This window comes from Eptatretus burgeri, chromosome 16, assembly GCF_056783735.1.
Source record: "Eptatretus burgeri isolate ZD-2024b chromosome 16, Ebu_testis_v1, whole genome shotgun sequence".
NCBI lineage: Eukaryota > Metazoa > Chordata > Myxini > Myxiniformes > Myxinidae > Eptatretus > Eptatretus burgeri.
Genome location: NC_140976.1, coordinates 24,601,134 through 24,621,759, shown reverse-complemented (window position 1 = coordinate 24,621,759; position 20,626 = coordinate 24,601,134). Strand labels below are relative to the sequence as shown.

General features: G+C 45.7%; 3 protein-coding genes across 11 annotated transcripts in view; 2 read left to right on the top strand and 1 right to left on the bottom strand.

Annotated features, from left to right (window-relative positions):
• SYNJ1 (synaptojanin 1) overlaps nt 1-15,765 on the top strand; it is a 120,392-nt gene extending 104,627 nt beyond the window's left edge. For 5 of the 6 annotated variants that reach the window (XM_085860495.1, XM_085860499.1, XM_085860498.1 and 2 more), the window contains 4 exons: nt 7-86; nt 289-373; nt 771-1,120; nt 13,406-15,765. In XM_085860495.1, coding sequence (XP_085716621.1) covers nt 7-86; nt 289-373; nt 771-1,120; nt 13,406-13,843 — 953 coding nt within the window. In that variant the 3' untranslated portion in view covers nt 13,844-15,765. Of the gene's footprint in view, nt 1-6; nt 87-288; nt 374-770; nt 1,121-6,800; nt 6,823-13,405 lie in introns of all 6 variants that reach the window. The other variant, XM_085860500.1, reaches the window with a different exon arrangement.
• The window catches only part of LOC147010722 (glial fibrillary acidic protein-like), a 27,897-nt gene continuing 22,804 nt past the window's right edge, over nt 15,534-20,626 (bottom strand). The window contains exons 6-15 of the mRNA XM_085860508.1: nt 18,737-18,863; nt 18,469-18,618; nt 18,231-18,350; nt 17,993-18,088; nt 16,886-17,020; nt 16,676-16,786; nt 16,443-16,553; nt 16,214-16,338; nt 15,820-15,978; nt 15,534-15,728 (exon numbers count right to left, since the gene is read on the bottom strand). Of these exons, the coding sequence (XP_085716634.1) occupies nt 15,707-15,728; nt 15,820-15,978; nt 16,214-16,338; nt 16,443-16,553; nt 16,676-16,786; nt 16,886-17,020; nt 17,993-18,088; nt 18,231-18,350; nt 18,469-18,618; nt 18,737-18,863 (1,156 nt within the window). The 3' untranslated portion in view covers nt 15,534-15,706. The remainder of the gene's footprint in view (nt 15,729-15,819; nt 15,979-16,213; nt 16,339-16,442; nt 16,554-16,675; nt 16,787-16,885; nt 17,021-17,992; nt 18,089-18,230; nt 18,351-18,468; nt 18,619-18,736; nt 18,864-20,626) is intronic.
• Nucleotides 19,232-20,626, top strand: part of CCNC (cyclin C) — a 52,062-nt gene continuing 50,667 nt past the window's right edge. The window contains exon 1 of one of the 4 annotated variants that reach the window (XM_085860507.1): nt 19,232-19,480. In XM_085860507.1, coding sequence (XP_085716633.1) covers nt 19,399-19,480 — 82 coding nt within the window. In that variant the 5' untranslated portion in view covers nt 19,232-19,398. The remainder of the gene's footprint in view (nt 19,481-20,626) is intronic. The other 3 variants (XM_085860505.1, XM_085860502.1, XM_085860501.1) reach the window with 3 other exon arrangements.

Below are 20,626 nucleotides of genomic sequence, written 5' to 3'. Positions count from 1 at the left end.
TTGCAGTGAAGCAGCCACAGTTTTCAACACCTTTATCTGAACCTGTATTCTCTGGTATCACGGTTTCTCCCCATTCTCCTCCGCTGGTACAGCTGCACCTTTTTGCTTTCTTCTTGCAGGGTTTCACTTTTTCTTTTCCCAGACACCCAACCGTTGATATCCTTGTAGCTTGGGACCATTTTTGGATTGTAGTTTTTATGTGCTTGGGCTGATATTTTCATGAAGGTGTCATTTTGACTTGTCATGCATTTGATATTATGTGGTTGAGGCACACCGCGTGTTTTCCAGGACTCTTCTCGATCCCGTGGCACCATTCAACCCAGTCGGCCGCCACCACCCCCTCCTTCTCGGTCAAAAACTGGCGTTGCTGTTGGTTCGTTCCCCCCCCACCCCACCTTCCCACAATAAACTGAAAATGGTGTATAAGGGAAGGCATTGAAGTGAAAGAAACATTAGCTGTCTATTTTTGTTTGTCAGAGGTGATGGTAGAACATGTCAAGGTAACTCAACTTAACTAATCCTTGTACTTACAGGTTTGTCTCTTCTCTCCTCTCTCTCTCCCCTCTCCCTTCGCCATTCCCTTGCTTGGTATCCAACTGTGTTTCTCTCTTCCCCACGATATCAGTACATTGTTTTTCCCCTCTGTCACTTTCCTCGAGCCAAGATTTTGTACACAATATACATTTTGTTTTACCCAGTGAATCTTTAGAGCAGAGAAGAATAATTAATTATTTTTCTTCTCTCTTTCTCTCTCTCTCTCTACACCCCAGCACAACATTCCAGTTCTCCTGCACAAGGTCGAGCTCCCCTTCATGAATCTTTCCAGCCATCCCCTGCAGGAACACCAGAGATGCAGCATCGCCAGTCTTCCTCTTCATCATTGTCTCCTCTTGAGCCCACTCATACACAGCCCAGTTCTTTCTCCTTGTCCCCCAAGTTGCCACCACCCCTCCCTCCGAGTTGTCAAGTGATTGTCACCCCACCACTTGCCCCAAATTCTGTGCATGATTTCCATCCACCGGCGATGTTGCCCCCATCTCTAATGCCACCTCCGAAAGCTCCACCAAGAGCGAGATCTGCACATTCCTTGGCAAACCTCGAGAAGGAATCTAATTTGAAGGTAACGTTTTGCCTTGGGGCGAGTTGTGTGAAACTGTGGTCGGTATCAGAAAAAAATATTGAAATGTATCAAGTCTTAGGTTTCACCACAATTTGCAGAAACTTTTTTTTTTTTAAATACCATAATGTTTAATTTACTCATTCAGATATTTTTCTGGGTTTTTGGACTTTTATTGAATCTGAGTTATAAAATAATTGTACAAAAAGTTGGGAATGTTCTGACGTCACAGGAAGTGTTATTCTCCCTCATTTTTCTGAGTTTGGTAACACCATTTTTTATTCTTCTTATTTATTTATTTGTTTTTGTACGCAAGGTTTAGCCTCGTGGAGGAGCTTGGTCATGGAATGGATCATTATGTAAAGCAACAGTATGAAGAGAGTGGTTGGGGAGGGGGGGGGGTGGACACACCAACAACAGGGTTGAAGGACAAAATAGAGCGAGAGTTGGGGAAATAAAGGGTGTGGGGGCGAATGAGGGATTGGGAGGATACAGGGGGTGAACAAGATGAATACAGCCATAAACTGAGGAAGGTAAAGCTGGAATAACTTGGGGAGGTTTCATGGGGGTAGAAAAGATCATGGTTGTGGATGGGGGATTATCTGGGATGGTGGTGAACAGCTGTCTTGAAGCCCTGGAGGGAAGAATGACATTGAAATTAACAGCTCTATTTCGAGATTATTCTTTATCTTTGTTGTTGAACTTGGAATTGTCGTTGTCTTTAGTTTCCCTCGAATTGTGCATCCATTTCTGATGGTCGCAGATTTCTCCCACGGAATCGATAATTACATGAAGTGCATGCCACACATCTATCTATAATTCCAGCAGTGTGTGTGTGTGTGTGTGTGTGTGTGTCTGTGTCTGTGTCTGTGTCTGTGTGTGTGTCTGTGTCTGTGTCTGTGTGTGTGTGTGTGTCTGTGTGTGTGTCTGTGTGTGTGTCTGTGTGTGTGTCTGTGTGTGTGTCTGTGTGTGTGTCTGTGTGTGTGTCTGTGTGTGTGTCTGTGTGTGTGTCTGTGTGTGTGTCTGTGTGTGTGTCTGTGTGTGTGTCTGTGTGTGTGTCGTGTGTGTGTCGTGTGTGTGTCGTGTGTGTGTCGTGTGTGTGTCGTGTGTGTGTCGTGTGTGTGTCGTGTGTGTGTCGTGTCTGTGTCGTGTCTGTGTCGTGTCTGTGTCGTGTGTGTCTGTGTCTGTGTCTGTGTCGTGTCTGTGTCGTGTCTGTCTGTGTCTGTGTCGTGTGTGTCTGTGTCGTGTCTGTGTCGTGTGTGTCGTGTCTGTGTCGTGTCTGTGTCGTGTGTGTCGTGTGTGTCGTGTGTGTCGTGTGTGTCGTCTGTGTCTGTGTCGTGTGTGTCTGTGTCTGTGTCGTGTGTGTCTGTGTCTGTGTCGTGTGTGTCTGTGTCTGTGTCGTGTGTGTCTGTGTCTGTGTCGTGTGTGTCTGTGTCTGTGTCGTGTGTGTCTGTGTCTGTGTCGTGTGTGTCTGTGTCTGTGTCGTGTGTGTCTGTGTCTGTGTCGTGTGTGTCTGTGTCTGTGTCGTGTGTGTCTGTGTCTGTGTCGTGTGTGTCTGTGTCTGTGTCGTGTGTGTCTGTGTCTGTGTCGTGTGTGTCTGTGTCTGTGTCGTGTGTGTCTGTGTCTGTGTCGTGTGTGTCTGTGTCTGTGTCGTGTGTGTCTGTGTCTGTGTCGTGTGTGTCTGTGTCTGTGTCGTGTGTGTCGTGTCTGTGTCGTGTGTGTCGTGTCTGTGTCGTGTCTGTGTCGTGTCTGTGTCGTGTCTGTGTCGTGTGTGTCTGTGTCGTGTCTGTGTCGTGTGTGTCTGTGTCGTGTGTGTCTGTGTCGTGTCTGTGTCGTGTGTGTCTGTGTCGTGTGTGTCTGTGTCGTGTGTGTCTGTGTCGTGTGTGTCTGTGTCGTCTGTGTCTGTGTGTGTCTGTGTCTGTGTCGTGTGTGTCTGTGTCTGTGTCTGTGTCGTGTGTGTCTGTGTCTGTGTCTGTGTGTGTCTGTGTCTGTGTCGTGTGTGTCTGTGTCTGTGTCTGTGTGTGTCTGTGTCTGTGTGTGTCTGTGTCTGTGTCGTGTGTGTCTGTGTCTGTGTCTGTGTGTGTCTGTGTCTGTGTCTGTGTCGTGTGTGTGTGTGTCTGTGTCGTGTGTGTCTGTGTCTGTGTCTGTGTCGTGTGTGTGTCTGTGTCTGTGTCGTGTGTGTGTCTGTGTCTGTGTCTGTGTCGTGTGTGTCTGTGTCGTGTGTGTCTGTGTCGTGTGTGTCTGTGTCGTGTGTGTCTGTGTCGTGTGTGTCTGTGTCTGTGTCGTCTGTGTCGTGTGTGTCTGTGTCTGGTGTGTCTGTGTCTGTGTCGTGTGTGTCTGTGTCTGTGTCGTGTGTGTCTGTGTCTGTGTCGTGTGTGTCAGTGTCTGTGTCGTGTGTGTCTGTGTCTGTGTCGTGTGTGTCTGTGTCTGTGTCGTGTGGGTCTGCGTCTGTGTCGTGTGTGTCTGTGTCTGTGTCGCGTGTGTCTGCGTCTGTGTCGTGTGTGTCTGTGTCTGTGTCGTGCGTGTCTGTGTCTGTGTCGTGTGTGTCTGTGTCTGTGTCGTGTGTGTCTGTGTCTGTGTCGTGTGTGTCTGTGTCTGTGTCGTGTGTGTCTGTGTCTGTGTCGTGTGTGTCTGTGTCTGTGTCGTGTGTGTCTGTGTCTGTGTCGTGTGTGTGTGTGTCTGTGTCTGTGTCGTGTGTGTCTGTGTCTGTGTCGTGTGTGTCTGTGTCTGTGTCGTGTGTGTCTGTGTCTGTGTCGTGTGTGTCTGTGCCTGTGCCGTGTGTGTCTGTGTCTGTGTCGTGTGTGTCTGTGTCTGTGTCGTGTGTGTCTGTGTCTGTGTCGTGTGTGTCTGTGTCTGTGTCTGTGTCGTGTGTGTCTGTGTCTGTGTCTGTGTCGTGTGTGTCTGTGTCTGTGTCTGTGTCGTGTGTGTCTGTGTCTGTGTCTGTGTCTGTGTCTGTGTCGTGTGTGTCTGTGTCTGTGTCTGTGTCGTGTGTGTCTGTGTCTGTGTCTGTGTCTGTGTCTGTGTCTGTGTCGTGTGTGTCTGTGTCTGCGTCTGTGTCGTGTGTGTCTGTGTCTGTGTCTGTGTCGTGTGTGTCTGTGTCTGTGTCGTGTGTGTCTGTGTCTGTGTCTGTGTCGTGTGTGTCTGTGTCTGTGTCGTGTGTGTCTGTGTCTGTGTCTGTGTCTGTGTCTGTGTCGTGTGTGTCTGTGTCTGTGTCTGTGTCTGGGTCTGTGTCTGTGTCGTGTGTGTCTGTGTCTGTGTCTGTGTCTGTGTGTGTGTCTGTGTCTGTGTCTGTGTCGTGTGTGTCTGTGTCTGTGTCGTGTGTGTCTGTGTCTGTGTCGTGTGTGTCTGTGTCTGTGTCGTGTGTGTCTGTGTCTGTGTCGTGTGTGTCTGTGTCTGTGTCGTGTGTGTCTGTGTCTGTGTCGTGTGTGTCTGTGTCTGTGTCGTGTGTGTCTGTGTCTGTGTCGTGTGTGTCTGTGTCTGTGTCGTGTGTGTCTGTGTCTGTGTCGTGTGTGTCTGTGTCTGTGTCGTGTGTGTCTGTGTCTGTGTCGTGTGTGTCTGTGTCTGTGTCGTGTGTGTCTGTGTCTGTGTCGTGTGTGTCTGTGTCTGTGTCGTGTGTGTCTGTGTCTGTGTCTGTCTGTGTCTGTGTCGTGTCTGTGTTGTGTCTGTCTCTGTGTGTCTCTGTGTGTCTCTGTGTGTGTCTGTGTCGTGTGTCTGTCTGTGTCTGTGTCGTGTGTCTGTGTGTGTCTGTGTCTGTGTGTGTCTGTCTGTGTCTGTGGCGTGTGTCTGTGTGTGTCTGTGTCTGTGTGTGTCTGTCTGTGTCTGTGTGTGTCTGTGTGTGTCTGTGTCGTGTGTGTGTCGTGTGTGTGTCGTGTGTGTGTCTGTGTGTGTCTGTGTGTGTCTGTCTCTGTGTGTCTCTGTGTGTCTCTGTGTGTCTTTGTGTGTGTCTGTGACCGCTGTTTCTCGACAACCACTGGTCCGATCTAATTGAAACTTGCCAGGTATATTGCTGGGGACCTGAGTATGTGCCTTTTCAAGGTTTGATATTAATTGGACAAGTGCTTCCCAAGTTATGGCCATTTATTTACCAAACCAATAACAAGACACGTTGCGTGGGCGTGGCCGATGGGGAAGGGAAGCTCAGCCGCGTTCGCCATTACAGGTTACAATGTACGGACTTCCGGATCGTGATGACTTCGTGTATTCGAATAATTTCTCGATTTCTTATGCGCATTTATAAATAAACACAATGCCCCAAGTTATGATCGTTTTCATATTGGACGGTGTATAAATTTTGGTAACATCAGAGTGAGCTGGTATGCTCCGAACCAGGAAGTAAATTTTTTTTTCTCTCTCTTCTCTTCTCTTTTTTTCCTTGCCACGACATTGCGAAAAGGTAAAATACATTGGCGCTAATTGAATATTTGGGCATTAAAACTAAATTGCGAATAATCATAACTGCGAATAATCGTAACTGCGAATAATATGCGAACTTCTGGGCCACGCACGTACGGGCATGCGAGAGCGAAGAAACGGCCTGTGTGGTTGTTGTTTGTTGCTCGCGGTTAGAATATTTATTTATTTTTACGGGCACATACTAGTACTTTTAATGCACAGAGTTCATCACTTACCATATTTTTCAGCGAACATGTATAATTTCTTTTTTATTTCCTCGAAGTCCAATGATTTAACTTGTACTCAGATTCAGTCTTAAACCATAGATAATAACCGACTTATCTATTGTTTAAGACATTGAACTGCATAAATAAAAAAAATTTTGCAAAGTATGATATTTTCTGAAATTGTATAATTGTGAATTAAAAACTGCTCGGTGATTAAGCTTTTCATGGATTAAAATGTGCTATTTATTACAAGTGTCAGTGGTGTGCTCGGTTACCAAGCAGCTAGCCAGTGCTTTAACAAGCGAGCCATTCTTTTTCAGCGGTTTCTAATACAGTGCTTGCTTGAGTGCTTACGCCACTTGGTGAGCGCTCTAAAAGAAACTTGGAAACTGAACACACCCCTGGAGTTCATGTTTATTTTAAAGGAAAAGTGAATTGTGACAAAATGTAATGTGCTGTGAGCCAGTGTTCATGATGCTGTAGTTTGTTTTAAATTGGTCTTGAGCAGTGGTACATCCATAGCACTTGTCTCATAGCTTCACGTGTACCCAATCGATGACCTGATGAGGGTGCCACTATGTCCAAAGCGTTAAGCCAAAATATTGGTGCTCGTTTTGGAAACTGAAGGCCTTTTCATGAGCTGTGTCTTTTTCCTGAACGCCGGCTCCTCAGCAGTTATAAACTTGTTACTTTTAAGCTCACCTGGAACGAAGCTCCAGGAAGCTTATGGGATGGCGCGTCGTCCGGCCGTTCCACAAACGCTTGCAACTTCTCTGAAACTACACACACAATTTCGATGAAACTTGACCAGAACCTTCATCACCTGTGATGTACTAAAGTTTTTTTCATGACATTGAAAAGTCGGGGTCTAAGGGGGTGTGTGGGGGGGGCGGGGGTGTTGCCCACCAAAATAGGTATTTGATATAACATTGGTTCATTGGTACATTTTGCTGATTCTGTCCCACATTCTTCCTCAGTATCATTATTCTACCAGGTGAGTGCCCAGGGGTATTGCCTTGTAATCATTACTTTGTGTCGTCCTTTTTCCCTTCCTGCTTTGCAAGCCTATGGAATAGACAAGCTCAGGTACATTGTTTGTTGCTCATTTGTGATGTGCAGTAATGTAGATTAAGGAAAAAAAAAATCATCCTGGTAGTCTATTTTACTTTGCGAATTTTTAATTGTGATCTGCTTGCAAGTTAGTCTTATTATTGCTTTCTCATTATGTCCTCATTGTTTTGAATGAATCATATTTCATAAACAAACGAGTGCCCCCACCTTTTCCATCCACTTCTGCTGATGGTTGTGGGGTGGTTCAGGACTTCTTCCCCCCCCCCCACCCCCATACCTGTGATGTCTGGATTGCAGACCGTCAATGTTTTCGTCTGGTTTTATACTTTCAATATGCATGTTGAACACTGTTTCCATGTTTGTTTGTTTTTTGTACATGTTCATGTGCATATGCTTGCAATGAAGTGTATATATATATATATATGGATGATTTTTTTTTAAACTTGCCTTCCTCCTATTTTTTTCATGTTTTGATGTTTCCCATTAGTGCACATAATAATCAGATTGGTCCCAAGATGTTTGTTTGTTTTAACATGAAGTACTTGAATGCCTTTGCTGTTGGTCAGAAATATGCGACTTTCGAAATGACGTAACTTCCGCCCTAGAATGCTTGGCGTGCATGCACAGTAACCCCAGGAAACGCCGGCATTCAGGGCATCATAAAGTATATTGTATATGGTAGATACTAATTTTTATTCAAAATGGCACACAGCACTTCTGAAATAAGCTGAAAATACTTGTAAAAGTTCCTGAGAAAGGGCTGTGCATCTGCACAACCAAAGACTTGCAGAACTTTGTCAGCTTGCCAAATGGACAGCTCGTACTGCAATCTCCCGACCATGTGGGCCCGTGAAAGAACTCAGGGTTTGAAGACTGGTCTTCTATCAAAACCTTCGTGCTTCTTAACACTGAAAGGAAGGTCATATATGGGGCTTGTCGATGCATGGGGTAGGTGTTGAATGATATTTACTATTGATCATGTTTGGGAGGATGGGGTGTAGGGGGAGGAGTGGAAGTTGTTGGCTGGAGTGCTGTTTTTTGTATGTATACGTATATGCACTCAGTGTACAAAACATGAGGAACACTTGCTCTTTCCATGAAATAGACTGATCATGTGAAAGCTGTGATCCCTTTTTGATTGCACCTGTTGAAACCCACTTCAGTCAGTGTAGATGAAGCCGAGGAGACAGGTTAAAGCAGGACTTTTAAGCATTGAAACGATTGAGACATGTATTGTGTATATGTGCCATGCAGAGGGTGAATCGGCAAGCCAAAAGCTTGAAGTGCCTTTGAACGGGGTGGAGATGGTTGTAGATGCCAGGTGCACCAGTTTGAGTGTGTCAAGAACTGCAACATTGCTGGGTTTTTCATGCTTAACAGTTTCCTGTGTGTAACAAGAATCGTCCACCACCCAAAGGACATCCAGCCAGTGGTGGAAAATGGCTCATTGATGATAAAGGAGGCTGACACAAATTGTGCAGAGCAACAGATGGGCTATAGTTGGTCAACTGACAGTCCAGTACAACGTTGGTGCCAAAAGACCCATAAAATAATTCACAACTCATCGTACCTTGACATGAATGGGGTACGATGACCGGACAGGGTTCCACTTTTTTTCAACAAAAACCAAGAACCTGTAATTGCAGTTGGCTCGAACTAAAATTCTGGCCACTGGAGGACTGGAAAAACATTGCCTGGTCTGATGAATCCCGGTTCCTGCTGTTTCACGCTGATGGGAAGACAAGGGTATGCATAAAATCACATGAGTACATGCATCCATCATGCCGTGTGTCAACATTGCAGGCCAGTGGTGGTGGTGTGATGTTGTAGGGTGTATTTTCATGGCACACATTGAGCTTGATAAAAGTGGAGCAACATTTGAATGCCACAGGATATCTGAACATCATTGCCAATCGGGTGCATCCCTTCCTGGCAGCAGTGTATCCACCTGCAAATGGATTTCTTCAACAGGATAATCGCCCATGCCACAAGGCTAGGATTGCCCAGGAATGATTCCATGAACATGACCATGAATTCAGGTTATCGCAGTGGCCTGCCCAGTCACCAGATCTCAATCGAATTGAGCATCTGTGGGATGATATGGAACGAGCAATTCTTAATAAAGATCTACTACCAGCCAACTTCACACAACTGTGGGAAGCATTGGAATCAACATGGGCCAACCATCCCTGTGGAACGCTTTCGACACCTTGTAGAGTCCATGCTACGACAAATTGACGCTGCTCTGAGGCCAAAAGGAGGTGCAACTCCATATGAGGAAGGTGTTACTAATGTTTTGTACACTGAGTGTCCAGTGCCTTCAGAATGCATTCCCACCCCTTGAATTTTTTTTCTTCACGTTTTGTTGTTTCAGCCTGAATTTTAAATGGATTAAAATTTTTTTTTAAATTCTGTTCCTGATCTACACAGTAATACACAATACTGACAAAGTGAAAATGTGCTTTTAGAATTTTTTAGAAATTAATTAAAAATGAAAAGCTGAAATGTCTTGCGTCAATAAGTGTTCAACCCTCTGAGTCATTACTTTGTTGAAACGCCTTTGGCAGTGATTGCAGCTTCGAGTCTTCTTGGGTATGTCTGTATTAGCTTTGCACATCTGGATTTGGGGATTTTCTCCCATTCTTCCTTGCAGATTTGCTCAAGCTCTGTCAAGTTGGATGGGTAGTGTCAGTGAACAGCAATCTTCAAGTCTTTCCACAGTTTCTCAAGGGGATTCAAGTCTGGGACACTCAAGGACTTTCACGATCTTGTTCTGAAGCCGTTCCAGTGTTGTTTTGACTGTATGCTTGGGGTCATTTTCCTGTTGGAACTTAAATCTTCACCACAGTCCAAGATATTTTGCACTCTGAAGCAGGCTCTCAAGGATTTGCCTGTATTTGGCTCCATTCATTGTTCCCTCTATCCTTACAAGTCTCCCAGTCCCTGCCGCTAAAAAGCATCTCCATAGTATGATGCTGCCACCACCATACTTCACAATCGAGATGGTGTTAGTTGGGTGATGAGCTGTGCATGGTTTCTGCCAGAAGTAGCATTTTGCATTCAGGTCAGAGTTCAGTTTTCATCTCATAAGACAACAGAATATTTTGCCTCGTTATTGGAGTCTTTCATGTGCCTTTTTCTCAGGAATGGCTTCCGTCTGGCCACTCTCTTATAAAGACTATATTTTTAAAGTGCTGCAGAGACGTGTTCTTGTGGCAGGTTCTCCCATCTCAGCCAAGGAACTCTGTAGTTCTACAAGAGTGGTCATCGGGTTCTTGGTCACCTCCCTGACCAAGGTCCTTCTTTGACCGGTTGCTCAGTTTGTTCGGATGGCTAGCTCGAGAAAGAGTCTGGGTAATTCCATATTCTTTCCATTTCCTAATGATTGAGCTCACTATGCTCTTGGGAACTTTTAACACTAGAAATTGTTTGATACCCTTCCCCAGATCTTTGCCTCCTCACAATTCTATATCGGAGTTCTATGTACAGTTCCTTGGATTTCATGGTGGAGTTTCTGCTCTGACACATGCTGTCAACAGTTGGACCTTACATGGAAAGGTGTGTTTTCAATTGAATTGGCCACAGTTCGACTCCAATCAAGGTGTAGACATCTCAAGGATGATAAAAGGAGATTGGATGCACTTGAGCTCAATTTGGAGTGTCATTGAGATGGGGTTGAATACTCATTGACACAAGACATTTTCGCTTTTAATTTTTAATTAATTCGGAAAATTTTCTAAAAACATGTTTTCACACTGTCATTATGGGGTATTTTGTATCGATCAGTGACAATTTTTTTTCCATTTAATCCATTTTAAATTCTGGCTGTAACACAACAAAATGTGACAAAAGTCGAGGTGTGTGAATACTTTCTGGTGTGTGTGTGTGTGTGTGTGTGTGTGTGTGTGTGTGTGTGTGTGTGTGTGTGTGTGTGTGTGTGTGTGTGTGTGTGTGTGTGTGTGTGTGTGTGTGTGTGTGTGGCGTGCGTGCGCATATGTGTATGTAATATAATAAAATATATCCACTGGGACCATAATCTGTGCAGAGCGTTGGTGCTGCATAAGCAGTCTCCTTGGCTATTGGGCACAATCCTGGATGGGTCGACACTCCGACACAGGATACTAGCAAGCTCGCACTCATTTTGCCGACCTTCGAAGGATGACGGGCAGAGTCAACCCCACCTGGTATTGATTCAACAGAAAGTGGGATTTGAACTCTGGATCCCAGGATCCCAAGCCCACCGCCCTAACCATTAGGCCGAGTGGTGTGTGTGTGTGTGTGTGTGTGTGTGTGTGTGTGTGTGTGTGTGTGTGTGTGTGTGTGTGTGTGTGTGTGTGTGTGTGTGTGTGTGTGTGTGTGTGTGTGTGTGTGTGTGTGTTATATCCATGGCTGCCACTAGCTAATTGTATGAACCCGACTCCTCTCATCCATGGATATTTTTGTACAGTATTCCTGTACTTCTGGAAGTCTGAATTCATTCAGGAACAGACAATTATGGTTAACTGTTTTGAAATTGCCACTGTCATCCAAGTGCTCACCTTACCCAGTCGCACCCAACTGTCCCTCGACTCTGTGTCCTTTTCTTCTGACAAAGTGGAGAGCTTGCTGTCAAACCTCGACTCAGACTCTGCAACCGGTTCAGACGGCATCAGCCCACGTGTCCTGAAAAACCTGCTGCTCACCGTCTCTCTGTTCTATTCACCCTCTCATTTGCTCAAGGTCATCTGCCATCTGCTTGGAAATCAGCAAACATTACTGCCCTACATAAAAAATGTGTAAAAACAGATCCCTGCAACCACAGAGCAATCGGCCTTCTCCCAATCATCAGCAAGGTTATGGAATCCATCATCGCTTCAGAGATTAAATCCTTCCTCTTCTCCAATGGCATGATTTCAGGTCATCAATTTAGTTTCAGACCAGGTCACTACCCTGGATATGCTGCTTCTGCTCTCCCAACAATGGATGGAGGTACTCAATGCTGGACATGAAATCAGAGCCATATCCCGAGACATATCGTGTGCTTTTGGCACCCTGCCCTGCTCAACAAACTCTCATCCTATGGTATCCAAGGCCATCTCCACTCATGGCTCGCAGACTTCCTCTCCTGTCGCAGCTAACGTGTGGCCCTAAATGGAGTTCTTTCATCCCTCTTCCTGTCCAGGCTGGAGTTCCTCAAGGTAGTGTTCTGGGCCCTGTTATTTTTCTGGTTTTCATCAATGATCTCTCCGACTCTCTGGAAAGTCCTCTTTATCTCTTTGCTGATGACTCCACCCTCGGCCATACCATCTGTCATCTCTCAGATCGGCAGCTTCTTCGCTCTCTGCCGATCTGTGTAAAATCACAAACTGGTACAACATGTGGAACATGGCTTTCAATCCTGACAAATCTCACACTCTCACTGTCTCTACGAAAGGACAGTTTGGACCCCCCCCCATCTACTTTCTCACCAACTCTCTGGAAGAAGTACTTTCATTCAAGCTTCTGGGTCTCGCTATCTGCCATGATCTTTCCTGGGAATGCCACATTTCCAACCTGGCCTTCAAAGCCAGTCGCCGTCTGGGAATCCTTCGTCGTGCAAAGTCCTTCCTCGGCCAACCTGAGCTCCTGACCACATACAAAGCTTTTGTCCGCACATTGATGGAGTACTGCTCTCCCCTCTGGGCTGGTGCTCCTGCCTCCCACCTTTTTCGGCTTCATGCTATGGAAACCAAGGCATTTTGGATCATTGGCATCTCCCATGATGAGGCTGAGTCTTTGGACCTCTCACTCTCTCACCGCAGGCAGGTCAGTGGTCTTCGTCTTCGACTGTCTCCTCTCCGGTCTCGCCCCCCCTGCTCTGTCTGCAATATGTCCCACCCATATTTCCGCAGTGCGCTCAATGTCCCCCAGCAACCCCCTTCTGGTAAAACTACCAAAATCACGAATCACTGCTCACTTGCACTCTTTCATTCCTCTTTTTTTTTCCCCTGCCTTTTGAATAAACTCCCTCACTCTGTTCAATCCCACTCTTCTCTCCAGGCCTTCAAAACAGCTGTTCACCACCACCTCTTATCGTCCCCCATCCAAATCCTCAATCTTTTCTACTCCCATTAATCCACCCCAAACCCACCTTCTTCAAATTCCCTGCTTTCCTTCCTAAAAGTCCCTGTAATGTACATCTTGTATACCACGTGTTCCCCGCCCCATCCCTCTCCCTTCCACAGATCTCCTAATGTCTCTGTTCCCCACTTTTTTGTCCTTCCCACTCCCGCCCTCTTGTCTCATGCCCCCCTTGCTGTGCGTTGTGTGTTAGCTCTCATATGAGCCTCGACAAGATATGCTGAAAATTATGTTTAAAATACGATTTGAATTTCATATTTAGCATGAGCAACAGCAGGTTAAAAGTTTGTCGAGCAGAACCGAGTCACTGAAAACGCACACAGGGCGTGCGCAAAAGGCTTCATTTAGCATTCATTATCATTTTGAAAGTTGCATATTATCTCTGCATTATCTGTATACAAGTTTGAGTTTGCAAGAGGGCACCATGCATTCAGTTTGAATAGTTGTTGAATTGTAACCTCTGTTGAACCCACTGCCTCTGCTTCCTGCCCTTCCACAGCGAGCCAGTAGTGTTGACCTGCTCTGTGAACACCCTGTGGCATCCTCCCTCAAATGCTCTACTGCCCGCACAGCGACTGAACTCTACTCTGCTTCCCTTTGGGGCTCAGACCAATCTTTGCATTTGATGTTCCCAAGACCTTCTGTGCGACGTCCTCCTCCCATCCCACCTCGTACTCATGAACTCTATAGCTTCTCCAACTCCTCCAGTGCAGAACCAGTTTTGAGGCAACCCTCTCTCCCTCCACAGATCCCAACCCGCCCACCTCCTCCGCCTCAAAGCACAGAGTTCTCGATTTTCCATTCGAGTGATGCTGAGTTGTCGACCGCTGCAGAGCCGCTCGATTTGGATATTGCTCTTCCACCCTTATCCCAAACACCCAAGCCAGCACCACGAAAAAGCCTGCAGCAAAACGGTTGGATCGCTTTTGACCTTTGATTTCTTTTCTCAAAAAAGTTCATCTATTTTACCATTTGTAAAGATCTTTTGCGTGAAGTTCACTTTCACCAGTTATTTTCAGCACCAATGGTTTATAAACACAAGATGACTGGTTTGGGGAATGGCAAGCGATGCAGTGGCACTTTATTGGTGGTCATCATGCCATGGATGTATTGCACAATCTATGATGACAAATGGAAAATGCTAAATACTGACCAGCAAAGTGCGTCCACCCCACTCTCAAATTGGTATCGCTTGTTACAAGTAGGGAAACTATCCAACCACTGGTCTGTGGTGATTTATTTTTTTCCTGGACGAGAGTTTACCTGCTGGATTTTCAAAGATAAAAGTTATTCCTCTTTTCTTCTTTTTTAAATAACGGACAATAGATCAGTAGAGAGAGCTTTCAACTTGACCGCTCATTTGTAGAAACATCACACACGATGGCCTTGAACCACGAGCCAAGTTTAGAAGGCCCTCTATCACCTGCCTCCCTGGGTTAAAAGTCATGCATTTGAAAGTCACCCACATGGTTCGGGTTACCTTTCCATCATGCATGAAATTGTTTGTGACTGTAGTTGAGATTATTTTGTAATTCCACACTTGAGATTAACCACTTTGTCGGCAAAATTTTGCACAAGTTGTCATGAAAATGCACATTATTTGAAGTGGTTGTGACAATTCGCCAGCAATAACGTGTGAGTTTGTTGAGATTGTTTCTATCATGACCTTCTGTCCATCAACTGAGGGGGGTTAGTGTGAGGTGGGGGTATTTGGTTGACTATTTCCTTTTGCTTTGGAAATCCAATGCTTGGGACAGGTGCCCAACTGCTAGAGGTTGTCCAATCATCGTGAGTCTTTTTGCGTCTGCAACCAGAAAAAAAAAATTATTATATAAACCTGAGCCAATAGAACACGGAGATGTTCTTGTTATGACGTTCCTTGTACAACATGTTGATATGCTAATTATTTGTGAATGTAAGAGTCATGTTCAACTTGAGTGCTTTGTGAATTTTATTTGTTTTGACTCGAGCCAGAAAGGGGCATTGCTTGAACATTTGCGCAAATTATTCTCATGACAAAGCGTGTTTAATCGGCGATGCGACGTGTTTGCATTGGCCTCTGGACTGGCTTGAGCCGGTCTGCTAAGACTGTCTGCAAGTGTCCATTGCAATAATACATGAAGAGACGACACCATTGCACTAGCTGTGGGTTGGGGGGTATGACCAAAAATATGAACACCATTTGTGAAATGAGAGTTGCTGCTGGTGGTGGGGGTTGTCATCAGTAATGTTGATGTTCAACACCGGATATTGTACCACCTGATCATATAAAATGTGTTTTTTTTTTCTTTTTCCCATCCAGTGTTCCTTGGAAACAGGATGGTGTACTTGTGTTGTAACAAAATGGCCATATTATGTGAATCGTACATGGATATAGACATGATTTGCATTCCTTCTGTTTATTTTCTACATATCCAACTTGTATTTGGAACGGACAAACAAACTTTATGATTTCTCAAGCAATGAAATGATTTCTCCACTGATCCATGGTGCAATAATGTGCTCGGTGTTTGGATGGTGAGGAGGGGAAGGAGGGATGGGGGGCGGGGGGGGGAGTGGATGTTCGTTTGTGTGATTGGAAGGGGTTATCCATGTTTATCTATGCTAAGGTGTTCAAACATCCATATTCCTCTTATTATTTTCATTTTCTTTCAAATGGAATGTTTTTGTTTTTTTATTTGTATGATTTTCTCTTTCAGCGAATTTTTTTTTTCCATCCGGTATTAATATGCCAGGTAAAGCAGGCAAGCTCGCACATCGGTTATACTGAGATTCCATCCACCTTGTCTTTCCACCTTGCTCAGATGTTGCTTCTTGAGGATCTGTGGAAGTAAAGTGACAGTACTGTCATCACACTGTCATGTTGTGCGCTTGCTTTATGGACTTGATGTCTCTTGCCAGGTTAACACTCACCGTATGTGCAAGGTTTTGCATTCCTTGGTCTCCATCATGCGATCCTGTCTAAGGCTTTCGCTTAAAGCGCCGTGTCCTCCTGCTCCATGTACCAGACTTCCAAATCCTGTTGTCATTACCGTAGTGGACAACCGGCTTTCCTCTCCCTCGAGTAACTTCCTGTAGTCGATGGAATTGAAATACATAAGAAAATCCACAAAATAATTTGTGGAATTTAATTTATTGTTCTCGTTGTGAGTGTTTACATAAAGTACCCCATCAATGTTGAGAATCAGTGCCCGTTCGAGGAAGTACAGCACAGAAAACTGTTTATGATATTCATTGTAACAACTTAAAAAAGAAACAAAAAACATGTAACTGGTTGTGGTTGTGATGATACATGGAAGAGACCTACCTGTACGTAGCAATTTCGATATCCAATGCCATTTTGACATTGAGCAGGTCCTGGTACTCCTGCAGGTGCTGTGCAGCTTCACTGCGCATGCTTGCGAGCTCTGCGCTTAGCTCGTCCACTTTAACCTGCAGAAAATGTGGCATGGTACAGTCTTCTCGTTTAACGAATCGATGTCCAAAGGAGCTGAATTGTGGAAGAGAACTTGTAAATATCTTGTGTGATGGGCCACCTGTTTTTGAGCTTTCTCTTCCCGATGTCTGTCTTCCGCCGCTTTGATTTGAGCCATCAAGGCGAGGTTCCTGGACTTCAGTGCATCCAGCTCACGTTCCAGTGCTTGTAGCTGTGGAGGGGGGGGGGGGGGAAATGTGCACACGACATATGTGGAGCATTGGTAGTTCAAGTATAGTTCTTGGGTGCACTGCTATTTTTACACCACAATATGAGCAATATGGAGCACCATACCAACAGTTTGCTGTCTGAAACTTCCTTCTTGAGGCAGTGGAAGTCCTCGACTCTCTGGGAAGCTGTGGGTGCAACGTCTGAAAACTTTGCTTTGTACCAGTCATCCAGTTCCTGAAAGAAGGAATTATTATTATTTTTATTATTTTTTTTTTAAAGAAGGCCACCTTTAAATATAAAGACCAATCTTGAAATCTTTAACATTGAAAGTACCTTGAGATTTTTGCTAGCGATGTCCTCGTACTGAGCACGGATGTCTCTTAAGGCAGTCGTGAGGTCTGGCAAGGCATACTCCATCTCCACCTTCGCTGTAGTACCATGAATTTGCGCCAAGAGTTCGTTGATCTCCTGAAGAGGAAAGAATGGTGATTAAAGAAAAAGAAGCACAATCATTACTGGTGAGAATTTTTTTAATTATTATTATTTTTTGGGAATTGGCTTTGTCATTGTTGGGCTGAAAGGATGGCCGAGGGTTATGCACGCTCGTTTTTATAAGCTGTTTTGCCTGGGCTTGAATCCTGACCCAGTTATAAACTATCATCCCGGTGTTTCACAGGCGGGGTGATCCATCAATGCGTCCCTCATGGACGCTAAATTGGGTGTCCCGTCTGCCGGCATTAGTTTGTGGATTTTAAAGATCTCACGGTGTCTGCCGCTAAGAATCGGTGAGCTATCGCTGGCACCCTGAATAAATTACAAATTCCTGCCCTAACTACTGCTGGGAGAGAGATGGCAAATCACTCAATATGACTCCAGGCCTACAAACTGCTTCAACAGGTTAATACGCTCTGAAGCGCATATGTACTTCGGATCGGATTGACGCGTTTTCAATTTATTTTGTGTTACAACTCTTAAATGTGCATCCATCATCCCAAGGGAGTGGATCTATCTGATGCAGTGCCCCTTGTAGCTTAGAGCAGGAATTTGTAATTTGGCCACGGTGCCGGCAGGAGCTCGCCCACTCTTTGTGAAGGACACAGTGGGATCTTCAACGTCCAATTAATTCCAGCCGACGGGTCCTTGAGCTTAATGTCCTTTCGAGGGACAATTCATGCATTGACTCCTTGCCATGTCTGGAAAACACCAGAAAGACTATTTATAGCTGGAACGAGATTCAAACCCAGGTGAGACAGTTCAGAAGTGAGTACACACAGCTCCAGCTTATGCCAGCCCAATGGAGTAGATTGTCAAAATATTTTGGCCTTTTGATGTTGACAAACCCTTCGTCTGGATAGTTCATAAACACGTACAACGATGATTAAAGTTGAGTAACTGTAGTCAAGCGTGTTGTGTGATGAAAATGATGGAAAAATTGTTTACCTCGCTCTGTACCGACTTGAGGAACTCGAGTTTCCTTTCTAGGAGCTCTATCTGCAACTCCAAGTCGAGGCGACGGGATGTCACTTTGTCGACATCCTGAGAAGACGTGTACATGACAAGAAAAAATTATGGTTATAGTTGGGGTTAGATTTCTTTATTTCCAGTCTTGTCCATTGATCTTGTGCTTCGCTTTCCATAACAGTTGCCCTTTTTTCTGGAGTTGGAAAGGCAGACGTACCGGACGGAAGGCCTCAAGCTCGTCTTGTGCGGCACGACGTGCGCCTGTGGCTTCCTCGTAACGTTTCTTCACTGCTGCCAGCTCGGCTTCGAGCGCTGCTCGTTCTGCCACAGCCATGTCCTGCACAAGCAAGGTGAGATACAAGACCTTTGTTTCCTCTTGGTAGCAGTGTTGCATTGTTGACTTTTTGCACAAGTAGGAACCTGTGTGGATGTTTGCTGGTTTTCGGCCCACTTACCCGCTGTTGACGGCTGCTTTGTACCAGTGCTTGCAGTCCTCTGAGCTCTGCCACAAAAAGGGCTCGAAGTCCGGAGGGTTGTCCACCCGAGCGCCGTAGAGTTTGAATCTCAACCTCCAGCAGACGGTTCTCTTGTTCCAGATCTCTTACCTGCATCATCACAAAATATCGATGAGAAAAGCTGAGTGTGTGTGAAGATGTACATGCAGATGGCATCAGTGGGTAATGCTGACGGTCTGTGAAAGCCTCCATTATCCCACCACCTGACCTTCTCGATATAGGAGGCAAAGCGGTTATTGAGAAGGACGAGCTGGTCACGGTCAGTGCAGCGGGATGTGCGGTACTCTGCATTCATGGCACTTGCTGCTGCAAGGTCCAGGGGTGGCACCATCGACCTTTGGTCACCATGATGCAGTCCCATCACATCGAAACGGAAAACAGCCGCCATGGAGGATGAACAAACGATCGATATTATCACTTCCAGCAAATACACCCGTATTATGGATTATGGCCACCTTGCTTCTTTGACCCAATTCATACGCATGATAGAATAGGAAGAAAACTACAAACGTACCGTTTATATCAAAAAGTCCATTTTTTTCGGTACAGTATAATCAAGTTCTAATGTTTCAGTCTCATAATGGTTACACTATCTCGAAAGCACAACACGACACATCTGCACTTCTCCTCAATGTGTTTATAAGTGTGTGTTCTACAATGGTGTGAAATTTGTTGGTTAGCTCGTGCAACTTTTCGACCACGACGTAACTTACGCCATTGCGCCTGACGCGGCGCGCACTCCATATAGGGAGGCGGAACGTTGGACATCTCCCCCCCTCGCATGCTGCCAGGCCCAGCCCCCTCCACGTGCTGCGCTCGATGAGCGAAACCGTGCCGGGGATGCACTGAGAGCGCGGAATCCTGCGGGAGATGTGCTCCGACCACGGGCCCTCATCGAGCCACCGGCAAGGCACGATCCCGAGACGAAGCCTTCGGCATCGAACACTCGCCGGTAAGAAGAGATGCGCTCCACACTCATGTCTGCCAAATAGCTGGTCGCTCCCGCTGTACGAGTGAGTGTACGAAGCTCCCTCCGCTTTACCGCTTGTTTAAATAGTGATTCCAAGGGAGGGAAAATAACGTTCTCACTGCTCCGCAAGGTCGTGCACACTCGGCCGTGAATTAGTTTTCCCTTTACTCCTCGGTATCTCACGATGACGAAGAGTTCAAAAGGAGTAAAAGTTATTAAACTCTTGCCATGACAGCTTCGTGCGAAGTTAATTGATTAAGGCCTGCCGTTAAACGTGGAGGAATGAATAATGCTGTCCAGTCACTTTCGTTCAGCAAAATTATTCGATTCGGGGACCATCTATTTATTGCATTCGCAGGTGAAGTTGTGGTTCCAGCCGTTTGTACGGAACGCAGTGGGGAATGGGGGTTGGTGGGGTGTCTCAGATGGTTTCTAAAGTGACTCGAACTGAGCTGTATATCCCAGCCCCGTTTGTTTATCAAGTGGAAACGAGAATGAGTAATGCGGTATCACCAGACTAGTTGGGTAGCACCCACCGTAACTGGGTTGTATTTCGAACAAGCCCGGAAGGTGAGTTCTCTTACGATGCCCCCCAGATAAGCCAACCCCCCCCCCCCGAAAAGAGGATGCTGTGCCATGTTCCTTTTAACACGAGTATGACCTCCGCCATCCTATCGGGGAGTTGCGCTGAGCAGCAGCATTGGGTTTGTCTGCCCTGAACTGGAAAAAGCACCGATTCTAACTTTCCTTCCAAAATAACTTTGAGAAACACGAGAAACCGAGTTGTACAAATCGCAGTAAATAAATGATTAAACACTTGATTATCAGAATAAGATTCCATGGCAAACTGTAGGAATAACCTTTCATTATGGCTGTGCACCCTCACGTCAAAGCTGTTTGCCCGAGGTTTGAATCTTGGCCCAGTTACAAACTCTCGTCTTAGTGTCTCGCAGGCAGGGTGAGTCATCAATGCGTGTGCCATCCTTCGGACGGATGTTAAACTGGCCGTCCTATTTGCCGTCATTAGTTGGTAGACGTTAAAGATCCCATGGTATCCTTCACGAAGAGTAGGCGAGCTATCGCCGGCACCCTGAACAAATCCTAAATTTTTTCCCTAACCAGCAACCA